The sequence below is a fragment of the Xiphophorus hellerii genome, chromosome 11 (genome assembly GCF_003331165.1).
Source record: "Xiphophorus hellerii strain 12219 chromosome 11, Xiphophorus_hellerii-4.1, whole genome shotgun sequence".
Taxonomy (NCBI): Eukaryota; Metazoa; Chordata; class Actinopteri; order Cyprinodontiformes; family Poeciliidae; genus Xiphophorus; species Xiphophorus hellerii.
The window spans coordinates 9,934,374-9,953,271 of NC_045682.1; the positions used below are offsets into that span (position 1 = coordinate 9,934,374).

The 18,898-nt window shown below is 37.2% G+C and overlaps 1 protein-coding gene across 3 annotated transcripts in view; it reads left to right on the plus strand.

Moving 5' to 3' along the window:
* LOC116728309 (cell adhesion molecule 2-like) overlaps positions 1–18,898 on the plus strand; it is a 227,283-nt gene that overhangs the window by 148,730 nt on the left and 59,655 nt on the right. For 2 of the 3 annotated variants that reach the window (XM_032576315.1, XM_032576318.1), the window contains exons 2-3: positions 2,410–2,436; positions 16,484–16,633. In XM_032576315.1, the coding sequence (XP_032432206.1) occupies positions 2,410–2,436; positions 16,484–16,633 (177 nt within the window). The remainder of the gene's footprint in view (positions 1–2,409; positions 2,437–16,483; positions 16,634–18,898) is intronic. The other variant, XM_032576317.1, reaches the window with a different exon arrangement.

Sequence of the window (18,898 nt, forward strand, 5' to 3'; positions counted from 1 at the left end):
TCAGAAATGTGACATCCACTGCCCTTTTTCTCTGTTGGTCTCTCTCCTTCTGAACCAGTGACATAACAGCAAGCTGTGAAAATATCAGTGGAAATCTCTGAAGTATATTTGTTTTCTGTATGCGAAAGAAAACCAATACACCTTTTTTTCCAGATAAATCCGATTGTCTTTGCTGTGATTCTCAATCTTCTGCCCCCCCATTATGTATCACCAGAGATGCCATAGACCAACATTCATGCAAATTACATTTAATATTCACTACAAATTGCAAGAAAAAAAAGTCTTCATCTCATTCTCAATCTCATTCAAGAAGTGAAACAGTGCTAACGAAATATAATCATCCCCATCTGGCACTAGAAATTGGCTATCAGGACTTAATCGTACTCACATATAAACAAAGACATATCTACATATGAGAGAGTCAAAGTGGTCAGCCTCTGCTTCTAGCTGCCAACAGCTTGAAGCTCTTGTGTTTAGTACTAGTTTTTACTTACTTTCCTCACAACAAACTTGATATATTATATTAAATTAGTTGCTTACCAGGAGAACTGATTATAAATTAGTAATCAAAAGAAAGGAAGAAAGCAAGAAGTAATCTACATAAACTGAAACATGGCACCTGCCATGAGATTCTTCTTGTTCTTTCAGCTTTTTCTGTTCTTCAGCTGCTGTCTTTTAGAGCTGTACATGTTTTCAGGCTCACTGGAGGATTTCCAATAGATCCATCAATTTGGCAAAGCAGAGCGTGTGAAGCATAAGAGTCATTCTCCAGGGATGTACTTGCAAATGCAGAGGCATACATATGCACACCAGTGGACAATCTATGACTTTTGTTTGGTTTACCCTCTCTGGTTTAACTGGCAGGGTGTCTCAGAAGTGATTCTTTGGTGCTGCAATTCCTTTTGTTTTTTGTTTTGTTTTTTTTAACATGGCCTTGTTGGCTCATATAATTTTTTCCACTAAGCTGCTTATAAAATACTCCCACATTGTGGCATATTCTCTGTCTCTGTTCTTCATACTGATTACAGTGTTTTCTTTCGCAATATAATACCGGGGTGTTTCAGTTTACGTATAAACTATGGTGTGTATTTGTATCCAGCCCCATTTACTCGGATAACCCTTATAAAATCTTATGTCACCAATTTAATTCAGAAGCTGTGTGGTCACTTACTGAAATATGATCACAAATATCTGCAATTCAGTCTTATTTAACACTGTTTGGTGAAGACCTCAGAGATTTCTTTGGACAACACCAGAAAATGAGCAGCATCATGATGGTCAAGAATCACACAAGATGGAGTTAAGTTAGTAAAGAACAGTGTGAATGGTAAATGGCTTCCATTTGTACTTTGCAGCACAATCTGTCATTCATCCATTCATACACACATTCACACTCTAATGGGGATAACCTACAATGTAGACACGGCTGCTCTGGGGCATGGTGACATATGGAGGGCTGCCGTGCAATTTGTGCCGCTGGGCCCTCTCACCACCAGCAGCAGGCAAGCAACTCACGGAGGAGTGGGGGATCGTACTGACAACCCACCTGTTGCAAAATAAACTCCTACTTCATGAACCTCTGCCACCACACTCAAAGTCCTGACCTTATTCCTGCAACAAATTGGTGGCAAGACTTGAAAAATTTTGTCTACAAATGCAAGCATGTGTATATGCTGTATATACTTGAGACATTTCATAAGAAAGAATGGGTAAAATGTCTCTCTCTTTGTGTGGAATGGCGGTAGAGAAATGTATGCACATCTTAAGACTTCCAGCTGTGATTGGAGTGAAAGTTGGTATATTGCATATTGTCTCATGGGGTTGCACACAAATATACTTGTTTAATGTTTTATTTCAAAGAAAACATTACAACTATTTTTATTTTCCTTAAGAGTCCAATTATGTTCTACTTTCTGTTCTTTGCATACAATCCCCCCAAAAAATACATTGAAAAAGAGGTATATATCCACAGACCCATATTTTATCTGTAGCCTGTGGTTTGAACAAGAAAAGAAGCTCAGCCCTTACTAATAAGCATGAAGGGATCTATTTGCATGTATCCTTACAGACTTTGAAACTTATCTGAAGGCAACATGGTTCCTTTCCCAATCCACATGATGCGACACCACTAATTAAAAGGTGTCACACTATAAAGTTTCAATTTGCAGATGAGCTAATTCAGGATGTTCTCTTTAAGGGTTGAGTAATCCAATGATTTTCACACTTTTAACTAGTGTTCAAGATCAACATAGAGTTGCTTCTAAATATGTGTCACAGATACCCACACTCTGCTCTCCCTACACTTATCTAATCTGTTGCTCTGTCTTCTGTCTTTTTCTTTTCCTTTTTTCTGACTTCTGCCTCTCTTGCTGTTCATCCAACCCCTCGTCTCCTACTTGGGGAATGCAGTGATGGCTTCAAAAGGCAAAGTTCGAGGTGAGTCGTGACTGCTGCTCAAATCCTCTGCTGTTGATTTTTTTTCTTAGGAAAAATAAACTTATATCTTCTAAAGCGACTCTTGGCAGAGTTTCGGGGTTTTAATTGTCATTTTGGGACTCACAAAATGATCATTAGTTTTAAGATTAAATTTGTTTTGCCTGGCAGAGTTCCTGAGAGTAAACTGTTTTTTAAATTTTTCAACTGAATCTATGTTGAATCAGAATCTGTTTAATTAAAACACTGGTAATAATTTATCAGAACTCCAACTCCAAGTTTCCCATTAAGCCATTGTTGATTTTCAGATATTTTTAGTTTCTACACAAATAAAAAGTCCCCTTTTTGTTGAAGGCAACATCTTACATGCATTGAGAAGGTGGGCATTGTAAAGCAGTGATCTTCGAACCAGCAAAGACTATCAAATGAAACATGTAGCTATAGTTTGGCATTTATAACTTCACAAGATTTTGTTTTTCACTGAATATTTAAGGAAACAGCACGATTAGCCCAGCAGATAGTGCTTAGAAAGTTAACCTATATGCAGATGATTGTTGTTGTTTTTTATAGTACCAGCCTGTGCACCTTTCTTTTGTTGTAGCTGTGAGTCTCCTTAAACATGAGACTTTACATCTGAAGCAGATGCCAAAATACTCTTCCTGAACTCTGTTTACATTTTTATTTTTCATAAATTGATGGTTTTTCTGCTACCCAGTTTTGCCGTTTATGTTTAAAGGGATTTATTTATCCAGTTGGTGCTGCCTTTCAGGTTGGAATTACATTTCAATTCAAAGTTTTCCTCTTAAAAATTTAGAAGTTGTGGTAAAATTTGGATTATTCGTTATTCCCATATGTAGGCGCCTCCTTCCATTACAATTTCTCTTTATCCTACTTCCCCCGTGTCCTCATCAGTAGCAATCGTAGTTAAAACATGAACATCATTTTCCTCTCACCACGTCACTACACAGTCTTCTCATTTCCCTGCTGTGTCTGAATGTTTAATTCATTCAAGCTCTCTCTCAAGCCATCAACATCCAGCTGAATGTGTTGCGCTGTAATATCTCATTCACTGTCGAGTCCCTTAACTCTTTAAAGGCAACCAGTACCAGATGAGATGACTCCACAGAGATTCTTCTAATCTTTTAATAGAATATCAGAGATTTAAAACAAAGCCCAAATCTGTTGTATCTCTTTCTAGTATACAATGATTAAGTGCTTAATAATAGTTAGAACCAGATAACCTTCTGGTTCTAACTATCCTATGTTAGATTTATTATTATCTTAGGCAGGGAAAGGGAAAAACTGGCCTGTTTAACAGCTCCAGTAAAGTTGGCAAGGTAAACTGAGGCAAGAGGGGAGGAACAGGCAGAGGAAGAAGGGAGCGAATGATCGTAAATGCACACAGGGGCTGATGAATCGTGTTTGAAAACAATGGAGATCATCAGAGGACTAGGCAGAGCAGTAAAACCTGGTATGATATGCAAGGAGAGTGACTACCAAAATAAAACTGGGTAGGGTGCAATATACAAAATGCAAAGCAGCTTTATTAATTTCATACGCCATTACAAAAGACAGCAAGGCAGCAACATCCTTGCTTATCACAAATAAACCCATATTCAACAGGTTGCTTTAAAATAAATGCTGTGCAGTCCAGTATTTATAATCCTGTTGGGGACTGCTTGTACTCCGTTTTACATATTTTAACATATTTGGATCAACTGCCTTGATATATGTTCCAGCCTTCTAATTCTGTGCATATTTAATTCAATTATTGTGAAGCAGGAAATGTCTAAACCATGCATTACTGTTGGTACTACGGAGCAAGTTTGAGCAAAATGTATTCACATTAATGAGCCAATGAGTTCTGATGCTGCAATGATGGAGGAATTGAATTCAATTAGTTTAGAGGGAAGTACTTTGAGTGAACTGGATTACTCTAAACTAAACATGCATTCTTCTTCTGTGAATACATTGAACGAGATTGTTTGCGATGCTTTTCCACTATTAGGATGACTTCATAGTTAGATAAACTCAAAAAACTGAATACATTGAAATAACCTTGACTGTATTATTCTACACGGAGTAACAAGTCTTGTGATTGTGAAACGTTCACTAATTTTTTAAAAATAAAACAAATTCACATTCTAAATTTTTACCAGAACTTGATTCTTCTGAAGTCAAAATCATATACCATTTCCTCTTATCAGATGGGTGATTATTATATCCCCACTACTTACTATTTGTCAGGTTATGGATCTATTAGATACTAAATGTGCATGGTGAGAGCACATAGTCCCAACAAAGAGCCAGAAGAAAGTAAAACGTATCTGACTGATATCTATTTTGATAGTAAAGATTTTTTTTAATTTGTTCACCAATTATTCTCTCCATGATAGACATCAACCAAGAAACTGTAAATAAAATATACCTTACCTACTAAATTAACTGAACTGATGTTCAGTGTGGAGAGATGCATTTACCAGGATAAATGTTCTTCTATCCTAGAATTTTTCAACATTTTTCTTATGTTATGTTCTAGATATTTACTAGTTGCAACCTTTGAGCTGTGGTTGAATAGACACCAGTCACTCACTGTGCACCTTTGTGAGAAATAGAAAATTGCAGCAATCATGAAATCACTGTCTCCTACCTCTGCTTTTTGTCTGGCTAAGGTTAAGCCACACATGCAGTTTAGCTCATTTAGCAGAACAAGACTTTTTATAAAACAACCTGTAATGTGAAGAGGTGGCTTTATTTGAGTTTTGGAATCTATATTATATGTGAAACAGCTTGTAATGGGTTTTTCAGTCCTGCATTTTATTTCTGTCTGGAGCTAGATTAGACGTTTGCTGTGCTGGATTCACTAAAACACTGCTGATAAAGTGCTGGAAGGTTTCTGGGAAGAAAGTAGCCTGATGCGCCTTTTATGAGATATTCTGTGAAAGAGCAAGACGTTTGATATATTGTATCTGTTCTTGCATACAGCAAATATCTCAGTCTACATATCATAGATACAACGTAAAGAAAAAGAGATTCATCCATCAAGAGAGTGTCCATCTTTGTGTCATCTAAATAAAAACAGACCGAAATAGATGGATTAGCTGAAGACTGTATCAGAAATGTTCTTGGAAGATCATGCATTTTGACTTCTGCTTAGACCAAGATTATTATATTCTTTTTACCTGCCGTGATAGCTTGTGCAGCATTTTCTTTTTACTTTTCATCCTCTCCCTCTTTTCAAATTTTAGCCTGATTAATATGAGCATTAACATCTGTAACTCGCTCGTTGTTCTTTGCTGGATTTATATCCCCTTATACAGTTTGTACCCAGGACTAGTGTGACAGAAGTTATTGGCAAAGATGGCCTCAAAAGTGTATGAGACATTTGAATACAATTTTTAAGAAGAATAAAAAATATAAAAACTAGAATGAAAAAAAAAAGAGATTCTTCTGGTAGCATTAGTAATCTTTTTTTTTTTTAAATTAAGCAAATTGTGCGTAGTTATATTTCATTTAGAGAAATAAGCTGTTTCTCATTTAGAGAAATATTCTTATTTTTGGCATAAGAATAAAATACAGTCACAGCGAAAAGAAAGTACACATTTAAACTCTAGAGATTTTGTAGTTTGTCCATATCTGGGTTTTGAGATTGAGTTTTTTTTTTCTTTTTACATTTCCATTTCCATATTTTCTGTCATTCAGAGTGCACCTTGTTGTTGTTGCCTTTATTTATTTATCTTTAGAGTACAAAACAACTGATTTTGTCTCTTCCTTTTGTGCCTTTATTGTCTTGGAATACTCTGAGCTGTTTTGTTTTTCTGCAAGTTTTTGTTGTTTCTACCTTTTGTGATAACTTGCACATTTTGTTCCATACTTTTTTGGCAGTGTTTCCTCTTATATTGCAATCTGATCCATATTGCTAAGTGTCTTCAGGCAGACAACTCCGTGCTCTAAACTACACTAGATCCATTCAGCTCAAGTCAGTTAACCTACTTTCTCAGATAACTTATAAATGCCAGATGAAAATTTGGCATTTCCTGCCATTCTTTCAATGATGGCAGGAAGGATTTTCTGTACTGATGTGTCTTACAGCCGATCTGAAGACACTGTGTTGTCTTAATGTCATAAAAACATATGTTCAAGGTTAACCATTATGTTCCTTATTTTATGAAACATCCTTCTTTGCCCTAATCAGCCCTAGAGGCTCCTGGACAGTGTCCAGTCTACTTTATTAGCATGTCTCCATCACCTCTACATTTTCTTCTATAATGGATACAATGTTAGGCATATTTCTGTTTCTCCTGAAATCTACAACCATTCCATTTGCTTTGTCTGCAAGGTGAGATGCCACCATGTGGCAAAGACGTCCACCAGGTCTTTACACTCCCTTTTCTAACTCTGCTAACCTTGCAACTGCGTAATCATTTAAGTAATTCTGTAAATGACATGTGTGTCAATTGTACTGGTCTTGAAGTAGGAATCTATACAAAGATGTCTGTCAATGTCTGAATGTGGTTGAGCAATTCTTATGGATTTTTGTTGAGGCCAAGTAGGACTGATTGGAAGGTTTTTCTTCATCAAAGTTGAATTATATAACACAAAAATTACTTTAACATTTATCCCTTTATTAATCTCCTTGAAACAGCAGGTATAGTCTGTAATAGAAGTGAGTGCATTTTAAATAACAAAAAGCAAGAGTTTAACTACTTTTTATTTTCAAACTTCTGCAACAATCCAATGACTTTATTAACATTTGCAAGTTTATGAAAGCAGAATGTTTTTTTTAACAACATCCTCCAAAATATGTATGATAAAGGAATATATTTCCATTTCAAATGACAATCTACACTCTTGCAGTCATCACCAAGTTACTTGAGGTTTCTCAAATTATTTATTCAGATGTATTCATCTTTTATTATGCTGATCTAAGCTCAGCTTTGAAAGAATATCTACATTGTCGTGAACCTTGTCTCTGAATCACCGAAGAAAAGAACTGCAGTAAAGTCAGTTTGACATGAGCCAAATGATAAAAGCTGTTTTTAAAACTAGCATTTTCTGCCCAGTGAATCTTGCAGCAGACTCACCCCTGGGGCAAAAGCATTTCCCCAGATCCCTCTCAAATGAACAGTATCTGTCAACACATCAGGACACATTAGAAAATCACAAAGTATCATGTTGATGTGGGGAGTTTGGGACTTTGTGGTGGCAGCGGTGATTAGTCTGATTTCCCTCATGAATGTAACCCTTGCCTGCGATCATCAACCTCTCATTCCTTATGAAAGCTTTAAAAATGAATCCCTTCATGTGACTTTTAAAAATGTATCTACTGTATATAATAATCGAGTCAAACACATTTCCCTCTAGATCAGTGAGGAAAACACATACAATAAGCATAGATCCTTTTTCATTGCTTTTGTGACATTTCATTTGTACCACTTACCAAACCAACAAGTATCTATGAGACATCTATTTATATAATTTTGAATACATGTTTGAAAATATTTGAGTTTCATTTTTACCTGCTTGCAAATGGCTGATATATTTTCCATGTCCACAAACTGGAATTGCCTTTATTATTTTCATTTTCCTCCAAATGTACTTCTATCTTCGCCTAACTTGCCTTTTCTTTCTGCTTCTTCTGCTCACTTTTTTCTCCAGAAAGCCCTGTATGAAGTATTTATCAAGGCCAGGTTAATAAAACCGAGATGTCTGACCTTGGCTTTGAAAAGATAGTGAGATCCCTAGCCATTTTGGACTGAGAAAGCTTGAACTCGGGCTGCTAACATGCAGAGAAGTGATACAGCTCCATATCACTAGCCCTTACAGTATATAAATGTGGCTAAATCAAGGGCAAGAATACTGGGCAAATTACATGTATCAGGGGGTGTGTCTGGTCACCAATTTGAAATTAGTTTGTGGGCTTTTATTAAACTTGATATATAGAAATGGGTTAAGAAAAGATTCTTGGGCAAAAGTTAGAAAAGGTAGAAAGAATTTAGTTTGTAATGGCAAAGAGAAACTGTTGTGTGGTTCTTGAAGTTGTCATACCTGGATCTCACCAAGTGTTTATTACATTAACACCTTCACATGCTGCAAAACAAATTATTTCAAAAATAAAAAAACATTGCCAAAATAAAAAAAAAAAGCCACCAGCAGCTGTCAATTCTCAACAAGAAGCCCTATTTAAAAAAAAACAAGTGCTAACAGCATTGAAACTAGGTAATATTTTTCTTACCTGATTCCAAGGGCTGACTTGGACGTCAGGTTTGTGATGGCAGCACCAACAGCTGCCTGGCCTAATTATCGTATGTAAATGACAACAGCGCTGCCATACCCAGCCTCTCAGGTGATGGATAATTATTTTCATATCTCCAGATCAGATGCAACTGTCCTGAGGTGGTTGTTCGCCAGCACTTCATACAAATCTAGCTCCGCCCTCAGCAGGGGTTGCATTCAATTTACTCACTGTGGGAATCTTATCACTGTCAAAAGAGCAGGTTTGGCTTGGAAATGCATACTTACACACAAACACAACTCCTCACACTAATACACAGAGAAATAATATGCAGCTCAAACAGAGGAGAGAGCAAAACAATAAGAACAGATTGAATGTCTTCAGCTGTCTTTATAGTATGTATTCATGCACTATATTGCTGATTGCATGACCATTTTCTTATTATTTTAATTTTTATATTTGGCACCTCTCCATTCCATATTTATGTGTAGAAATCACAAACCTAAGAACCGTTTTCTTTCTCCGCCATGCTTGATGATGAATAATGACAGAGCAGATAAAAAGAGTAACATTTTATTATTAAATTAAATATTAAAGTAGATATGACTTTTCTGTACTCTATCTATAGATTTGACATATTATTATGGTCTGTAAACTAAATACAAAATAATATACTTTATTGAGAAATCTCTTTTCACTCCATAAATCAGAAAATATCAGTCAATGTTTTTACAAACTTCTCTTAAAAAGTTAATTAATTTTTTTTTACTTTTATTGAAATATACCAGTAATATAAAGAAACCATAAATGTTTTTTTTCTGAACAGTGCCTATAACATGGATACTTGGAAAAAAAAATACAGAAGCCTACCAAGGCTTCTGTATTTTTATTGATCTCTATTTTCTTCATTCATCTGCACACTAGTTATCTTTTTCAGTGTCAGAATTGAACAGCCTCACACACTTCTTCAGTGTCTCTTTCATTGTCGCTTTGGTCTAAAGGCAAATTCACTCTTGAGCTCATTTTGTCCTCTTCACTTCCAGCAGTTCTTCCTTTTGGAACCCGTTGGTGAAAAACTGTATGTTAGCCACATTGCAGTGTTCAAATCTTGTATGAAAGATGAATGACAATCTAAAAATAAGGTTAACCTTAACTTTAGACTGACTTTAGCAAGAAGTTAACTTAAATTTTCTTATTTGACTATAAATTAATTAATGGCGAGCTTCACTACTAAATGAGATAGTAAATCCCTTCCAAAATGTGACATGTTAAATTTCATATCTAACATTACTTTTTCAAAAAAACAAAACAAACAGTAAGTTTGTTTTTCACACTGATAATTACCTTTTTCTCACTGAAACATGAGATATAATTTCCTACTGGAAAAAGGTCACAGCAAAAGTAACGCTGTGCACACAACATGTTCCTGAGACAAAAAGAGGGTGTTTGTGTGAAAATTGTCACAGTGGGAGGAAGAGACCCAGAGCCAGGGCAGGGAAAGATGATGCACTTGTCTGATGCGAACTTCTGTTCCAGGAACTCACTAACAACATTTTTGTGTTCACGTGTCGAAAAGGAATAAAAACAACACTTTTTAAAAATGATAGGTTTTGTATTTTTTAAAATACATATTTCTAATCACTATCAGTATTTGGTTGATGTTTGGATGCAGAGATCTGTGAGGTGGCTGAGGAGGGGTTTTTTTTCCAACTCTCAAGGACTAAATGACAGGATACATGCCTGGTTGATGAATTCGTACCAGCTCTTGAGATGATCAAACTCTTGACCTTGTACTGTCTCTCCAATCACGAGGCCAGCCTCGCTGGCTGACGTGCTGCAAATCAGTCAGTCTGAGGACCTTGCAGTGCCCCAGCTGGGTAGCCACCTGTGTAACCTTATAGACACTAACTGTTCGTGGAAAGCTGTCATGTTCTATGTAATCCTCTGCATCCCATTCAAGATCCTCTGTCTAAGATGCATTTTTAACAGAGAGCCACTTGAAGTCAGATTCTATATTCTGAGATGCTGCTCTAAGATGGTGCTTAAGGCATGGAGTGTTTGGACACATGACTCTTTTTTTTCTTCCCAAGTTAATAAAAAAGCAAATGTATTGCTTTATTAAACCTTTGATCTTATATTAAATTCCATTCTCCACTTGCATTACCTTTTTATTTAATGTAGAAATAAATTTTAAAAATATTAAAAAGATCTTAACTTGAAATGGCGCTTCTGCTGAGCTTATTACTTGAATTATTTCTCAGTCCAGTGCTCCTACAAACTTTTGTAGACACTTAACAGAGAGATGTTGATGTGATGAGTCGTTGAAAGTGGAGTCTTGGAAAGAGCAGGAACTTCATAAAGAGACAGAGGCCCAATTTCAAGGGGTTAAATTGCACAGTCAAATTTCTTTTATGTTTTAAATACAATATTCTTCTAACTGGAGATGACATATTTATTTGATTGTGCTATAAAATACTACGTGACTCGGAACACATAAACTATTTTCCCTTTAAGACTTTGCTACGTATCTTTAAAGGTGCAGTATTATATATGTTTTCAGGCACATAGTAGTGTTTTATAGCCCAATCAAGTAACTATGTTACTTTCAATTGTTAAAAGTTGATTTCACATAATACCCGCTTTGTAATACTAGTAAAATTTGTCACAGCCTGGATTATGACTACAATTGAAAATTGAGCTTTGCTTTGCTTTGATAAGCCTTAAACTTCAATTTGTTAGTGTACAATCATCAGTCATGCTTGGCCATCTTAAAAGGTGACTCAGCTAATCAAATCTTTGGTCTGCTTCTATCCATTCTGTAATCTGGTATTCCCAGCCATACATCACAGCTCTGCAGCTCAGTCGAGCTCCGGTCCTGGTATAAAGGTCACTAGCTGCAGGCTGTCCGTCTGTCTGCGTGCATCGCTCTCTGTTCTCTGCGTCTTGAATGCCTAAATAAGAAAGGTTAGTAGAAGCAGCTGCTCTTGCCTGAAAGGTCATGAGAGGAAGTTGACAAGATACATCCAGGATAAATCTTGCATTCATATCACTATTATTTGCTCGGTTGTTTGCTCTGCCAAAATGTAGTTGGTGTCTGAATGTGCACAAATTCGCTCTCTGTATATCTCTACTGAACAACCTGTGTGATTGTGGCTTAAACCAACAAAAGTGTGAGCGCTTTGCACCTTTTAGAACTTCATTCAACTCCGCTAAATAAAGCAAAGCTAATTTTATGATATCATTACTTTCTAATGGCATGCAGACGAGAGCGTTGTTGACCCGGCTTAGCCTCGGCTTGTCAGTCAAGGTGGAGGGCAATTAAACTGACCCCACTCTTGGCGTGAGATAGAGTTCAATTCAGCAAAATAAAGGAGGTAGGATCAAGATAAACTTGAAAGACAGGGGAGCACCAAGAGACAGAGAGAATATGAAAATGAGCGACACAGAAAGTGGAAATGCCACCCTTCAGGGATCAACCAGAGGAGGGAACGAGACAGCAGGAGAACGGAATAAGAGAGAAGGGAACTGACTGGAATGGATATGAACTGGAAAAGTCAAGGCAGGAAACTTAAAGTAGGAGAAAGAGTGGAGTTGAAGTGAGAGAAGAACCTAAATTTAGACATGGAAATCAGGAGAGAACAGCTGCCTTCTTCCCTCAGGAGATACATTTAAATCAGGTCTGGGTGGCCATAAGGGAGAATGGAAGAACCTATTCTACTGGCCAATTAGGTGCACTGAACACTGTGAAGCTCTAATATAACCATCATTGTGGCCCCTTTGGCCCCTTAAGTCCCTCTGGATGTGTAGACAGACAGAAACAGGCCTAAACCAAGGGATCGCTTCACTTTTTCACTATAGTAAGGGGACAAAAGAAAAAGAGGAAGATCAACCAGCAAAAGAAAGTGAAAGATTTTTCCGATTCCCGTTAAATCAAGAATTTATCTAGTCATTACACGACTCAAATGTAATTGACATTTGTTGTCTAGACTTTGACATTTTCTGCTGAATATTTTAAGAGCAAATTAAAATTAATTAAATAAATATTTTTTCGTGCAGAGGCCAACAGGTGGGTGATATGTAGGTAGAGGGATTGAAAGAAGATTTAGCAAAGCACTTTGTTCTTGATTCTTACTAATTACATTATAAGTGTAATGTAGTCAAACGCTTTCAGGAATCTTTTAGCAGACCAGAAACTCCTCTTGTAAATACTGTATACTGTAGCAACAATAGCTGACTTTACAGGTGAACCAGTGGAAAACTCTAACAGAAAAACTAAATTATGTACACTTGAAGAAGAATTTTGTCAGATTACTACTACTATTCACATGCTGCTCCTGATTTTGACTCTATAGTTAACAATATTTTATTCTAGCTCCCCTGCTAGTAGTGGCTGTTGTTATTCATATTTATAATTAAGATGATGTCATAATATGTGTGTTAGAAAGCAGTTAGTGTATTGTGGGTTTTACCTATGTATTTTTTTAAAGATGAAAAGATTAGTGTATTAACTTATCTTTACCATCTTCCATTAGCAGCTAGCACAGTTAACATTAGTAATTGTAAACAGTCCATGTGTATTTCCTTGTCAAGGAGGAACCTTTCCTTATCTGTGATATTTCCGAAAGGTTGCCAGCTTTTCCGTATCCAACATATTCCATAAGCAGCATAAAAACAATACTATAAAATATTAGACAGCATAGGATTAAATTTTATTTCAGTTCTTAACAATGGTCACCTTACTTGGCTGCAAATTCAAAATGGTCCATTTGGTTAGGGTTGGGTATTAACATTAGAAGCTAAAAACATATTCAATTATTTGAATATTTGGACAGGATATTTTAAGATCTTTTAATGCAGCCAATATCGTCAAACCCATACAGTTCCAGCTTTGATGACGCTGAAAATTTAGTTTATGTGTACCTTTTAATGTTGACTCATTTCTAACTTCAGTGCCACTGGCGATGAAACAGCAGCAGCAGAGATGGGAACCTTTGCAGTCAAATAGGTTTATTATGAGGGTGAGTTTGCTGGTGTGCTGTGGGGAGAACAAGACGAGTCATTTTTTCATTTCTTGTATTTGTTATATATTTAAAACTGAACATTTTGAGTAGAGAACCATTTATCTGAAATTATGCACAACATTTTTCCAGTGCCAATTCAATCCCTATAGCAGATCAAATCGGGCCACTGTCCTATGATTTTAGGTGTTTGATTTTAGATGCTTACATGTCCACTGGGCTTCACCTGTATTTTGCAAGACTCTTTCTTTGCATTCAAAATCTCACTTACTGTTGTTATTCAGTGCAGAGGTTAACTACTAACTTCATTTGAGGCCAGCAAAAAGAAGCTAAAATGCATCATACCCATCACTATGTTATCCAAGTGCATGAGTGATAAATTATATAAAAAAAGGTAAGTGATTTAAAGATAAGTTTTGAAGAAAATATGCAGGCAGATGCAGAAGTATTTTAAATCGACAGATAATGCTTCATACAAAACTTCTATGAATAAAACATATTCCTCCTATAGCTGAGATCCATTTTTCCTCCATTTATCTCTTCTTCCCTCTCTATCTCTCACACGCATGATTAACCTCGGGAGGCCTTAATCAACACTGGAAATGACCCATGCTCCTTGACTTACCTCTCCCTCTCTTTCCTTTCTTTCACCTCTTCGTCTCTCCTCCTTGCTCGTCCTCCCCCACAGCTTCTATGATAGGGCTTGACTCACCCGCTAACCCAGAAGGCAAACACAGTTTGAGGGTTAGTTTATCTCACCTGTGCAATAAATTACCTTCTGTGAAGAAACACGAAAAAAAATTGCAGATCATACTGATTCATACAGGGACATTCGTTATCAGTTTAAAACTGCCTTTTTTGGATTTCTTTTTTCTTCCAAAAGTAAATCTCTCTTTCCATGTGCATCACTCAGTTTCTTTCCCCTGAAAACCTTCATTCTCACAATTTTTTTAACATTGTCCCTCTGCGGATGGCACCAGGGATAGATTTATGATTGTTACTGTTCACTTGTTTCCCAGCCTGCCTCGCGCTCACGAATGTATACTCGTACCAAAGTACACAGACTCTGACGACTCTGTGAGCTGTCCAGGGTCCTGACAACTAGAAGGTAACCGCTGACAGCCAGTCACAACAGCGCCTTGTCCGTGGTGCTGAAAACGAATTTGGTTCAGCTTTGAGGTCACGGATGAAATGTATAATTTGACTTGCCGGCAGCTTTTCGCTCACTGGATGCACGCATTAACACACATCAGCATCCGCTCATGTCCACTGAGGACAGCTTTTTAATTGGTCCTTTTCACTGTAGCTAAGGTTTCAATACTTCTGGCTAAACACCCCCTGTGTGTTCAACATTTGGGTCCAATTTAGCACACCATAATCACTGACCGGCCTCCCTGAGCGTTTGCTTTGTAATTAGGGTCTTAAGCCTTTAATTATTTATTTTCTTATTTCCAAAGCCAAATAAGGCAAATGTACGCCATATTTAGACTGTTCTAGAGATAAACTGCAGCATTCTTATGCCTTGAACTCTTCTTACATTTTGCGTCATCACAACCATTCCGCTCAACTGATATACATTTTTACATAATTTTTCAAGTGGAAGAAAAGTGATATGCAGTATTTATATTCAGCGTTATGTATTTTTTTTAGAGATAAAAAAAAATCCACAGCTTTCTGATAAAACTTAATTGGTAAGGAGACTACCTAGCTGCATTCTTACCTCAGTATAAATGCATCTGTTCTCCACTGGCATCACATATTAGGAGGTGAAAAAACATCATTATGAATATCAAAGAAATGGGTAGATTGGTCAGAGACTTGGTCGACAATTTTTTGTTTAAAGTGATTCACTTATAAAGTCTGATTGCATTTAATGCATATTAAATGCTATGTGAGGTGGAAAACTTACCCTGCACATCACCATGATTACTCCATCCCTATGGGGAAACATGGTGGTAGCAACTGCATCCTGTTGAGATGCTTTTATTCCTCAGAGACAGGAGAAGTGATCAGTGTAAATGTAAAGGTGGATTTAGCAGACGGTAGCGGGGTTCTCCTCTGGGCTGCAAAACCGTTTAGATTAGAATGATGGCTCACCTTCCAATAGAACATTGACCCTGAATACATAGACAGTGCGACAAAGATATGGTTCAGATCAAAGCATGCCCATGTGTTGGGATGGCCCAGTCAAAGTCAAGACCCAAATCTACTTGATGATCTGTGGCAAGTCTTGAAGGTTGATATTTACACATGATCTCTATTCATTGTGAGTAAGCATGAGCTATTTTTGCAGATAATAATGGGCAACAATTGCACTCTCTAAAGGTGCAAAGCTGGGAGAGACTAGCAGCTGTAATTGCAGCTAAAGATGATTGCACAAATAATGAACTCAGGGGGTTGATTGCAAATGCACACAACACAATTCCAGACCGGTATGTAAAAATTATGTAAAAAATATGTATTCTTTCATATTGTACCTCACAGTAACACACTATTTAGCCTTTCACATAACATCCTAATAGAGTACATTGAAATTTCCGATTATAATACTGAAAAGTTTAAAAGGTTTTGGAGGAAGAATTTCTCCTGCAATGCACTGTAGATATTTCTAAGCTTTAAGATGGATACATGATGCACGTGTTTGAATTTATTGACTCATCATTCATTAACTTAATTAAATGCATTTTGCCAGCAAGGCAGCCCTTTAACTTAAGCCTCCATAAACGTGGCATCTACTTCTGTCTCTCTCTTTCCCGATTCATCTTCATCTCCTCTTTCTTGTTGTGTCATGTTGCAGGTATCAGTGGTCAGTATCCTCTGGTTCAAAATGTCACGGTGACACAGGGTGGAACGGCAAACCTGACCTGCCGCGTGGAGTATAATGACAACACCTCCCTCCAGTGGTCGAACCCAGCACAGCAGACCCTTTTTTTTGGGGACAAGAAAGGTGAGTTGAGGACGCACAACACACATTGACACCCACAGGAGAGGCACAGAGTATTCCCCGTTCTAATGTAGGCTTGTGTTGGCAGATAAACTGACAAAATAATCCTTTCTTTTTCATGCGTGCTTGTCACTGGAACAAAGCATGAGATATAATGTTTGTGTTTGCTGGTGCGCTCTCTATTTTCACAACGGGTATCGCAGTCCAGACAAAAACACACATGCCTTTAAAAATCTGTAAAGCCTTTCATCTGGTGATGGGTGGTATGAGGCTATTATTATCCATAGCTTATCCTTAAATCTTACATGGAGAGAGAGAGAGAATGAAAGAAAGAGAGGGAGCAATGGAGATATAGAACGAGAGAGAGATAAACACTGAAGCATCCAGAAATACCCAGCTGAAGAGCAGTTGAGGGTGAGAACTGATATGACCATCTCTGTTCCTGACTTGTTCGCACAGAGCAGAGAAACCAGCAGGGGGTTTAACCTGCCATGAGCAATGTAGGGAGTTCAGTGTTTCTTTTTTGTGCATGACCCATTTTATCTCAAAGTAGGAATTGTTTATTGGAGCACATCTGTGAAGACAGCAAGAGCAGCTTTAATGGCTTCCATCAGATTTCTTATGTTTCATCCTCAATCAGTCTGAAGGTAGACGGTGTTTTAAAAGCTGAACTCACAAAACTATGTTTTATTTTTATTTGAATAAAAACATCCTAATCTGAAATTTAAAGTGTCATTAGACATTGGCTCATCAGGACATCCTACACACTAACAGTAATGTGTTCCAGCTTAAGTAATCAAATCCAAATCAGATAAGCAGTGCATTGAGCAGTTAAATATGTTGCTATAATTATTAAATTACAGATTTTGTGTTTGGCATTAAATTGGTTGGAACGGTTGGTCCTGCTATTTCCAAACTTTTGAATTGAGCTGCTTTCCAAATGGAAGAGGTCAACACAATGCAAAAAATAAAATTAAGTAAAAAGGCACATTTCGTAGACTTCTTCCAAACGTAAAGAATTTCCATTTTCATTTCTTCTCTGTTTTTTTATTCATCTTTTGGTTCCAAATGAAAGTATTTTTTTTCCTCATAAACATGCTATAATTTCTAGAAAGGTATTCATCCCAAACATAATCGCAAAAAAGGACCAAAACAAATCCTGACCGAGGCATTTCCAACACAAATACTGGCTTAACAATACTTATGTTACCAGGTGTATTCGCAGATAATACACTGTGTTTAATAATTACCGGATAACATCCTAAAAACTCTACAATTCAGTAATAAGCTTGCTCCATTACCTGACAAATACCCTTCAAAGTGACACACAAGCAAAGTGCAGATGTGACTGGAAGCAACCAGCAATTTAGTGGCTAATAGGTGCAAAGGGTTTATTTTTGACCTTTCACACCATCTTAGTAAAGTCCTCATAAATGGAATTCATGGCACTTATTTCGTCAGGTAATAGCAGCTGAAATAATTGTGCCCTGTGTGTCTCTCAGCTGTATTAGTTGGGTGTAATAGAGTATGAATCACACTCTCTTATAAGTGTCTGGATTAAGCACATATGGGATTTACACAGTCTTCTTCCTTTATCCTGCAGCCCGCTGGGCTTCCTCGTCCAGTTCCATGTGTGTGTCCATTTCACATGTTGGTGATTGTGTCCAACTGTGTCATTGCTGGTGTGGATTTTTTTGCATATTGGAAGCGAGCGCATGCAGCTGGAAAGCATTTTGGTTCACATTTTCACTTACATGCCTCTTTTCTGAAAGAGCGGCACTAAAAAGCTCCATTGAACATCAAATTCAACAGTTGATGTTCTCTGCAGGTTATTCCATATCACACCAGGGGTCGAGCTTGGGGGTCTATTTCATGGCATTTCCAGTGCTGAGCTCTGAGATTGAAAATGAAAAACTTGCCAAGGACTCTTGTATTATCAGAATAGCAAAGGGGATAGTACTGAGATTCCAGAACTGTAGTGCTCCTTTTTTTGGGATGATGATGTATTTATGTATGTGTGCGTGTATGTGGGGTTGCGCAGGCGTGTGCGTGCGTGTGTGTGTAAGTTCTTTGGGGGGTTCTCTGTCTGATCATGGTGAGTTCAGATGCACATGGTGATGGGAGCATAGAGATTATGAATGTTTTCAAAAGTGCCACAGGCAATGTGAGAAGAGAACGCAGTCTCAGCTGCAAGCGCCTTTGAGCACATGAGATTTCAGATTAATTTTCTTTGCTGTCTGTTGGGAGGAAGAAGATGGGGGATTAGGC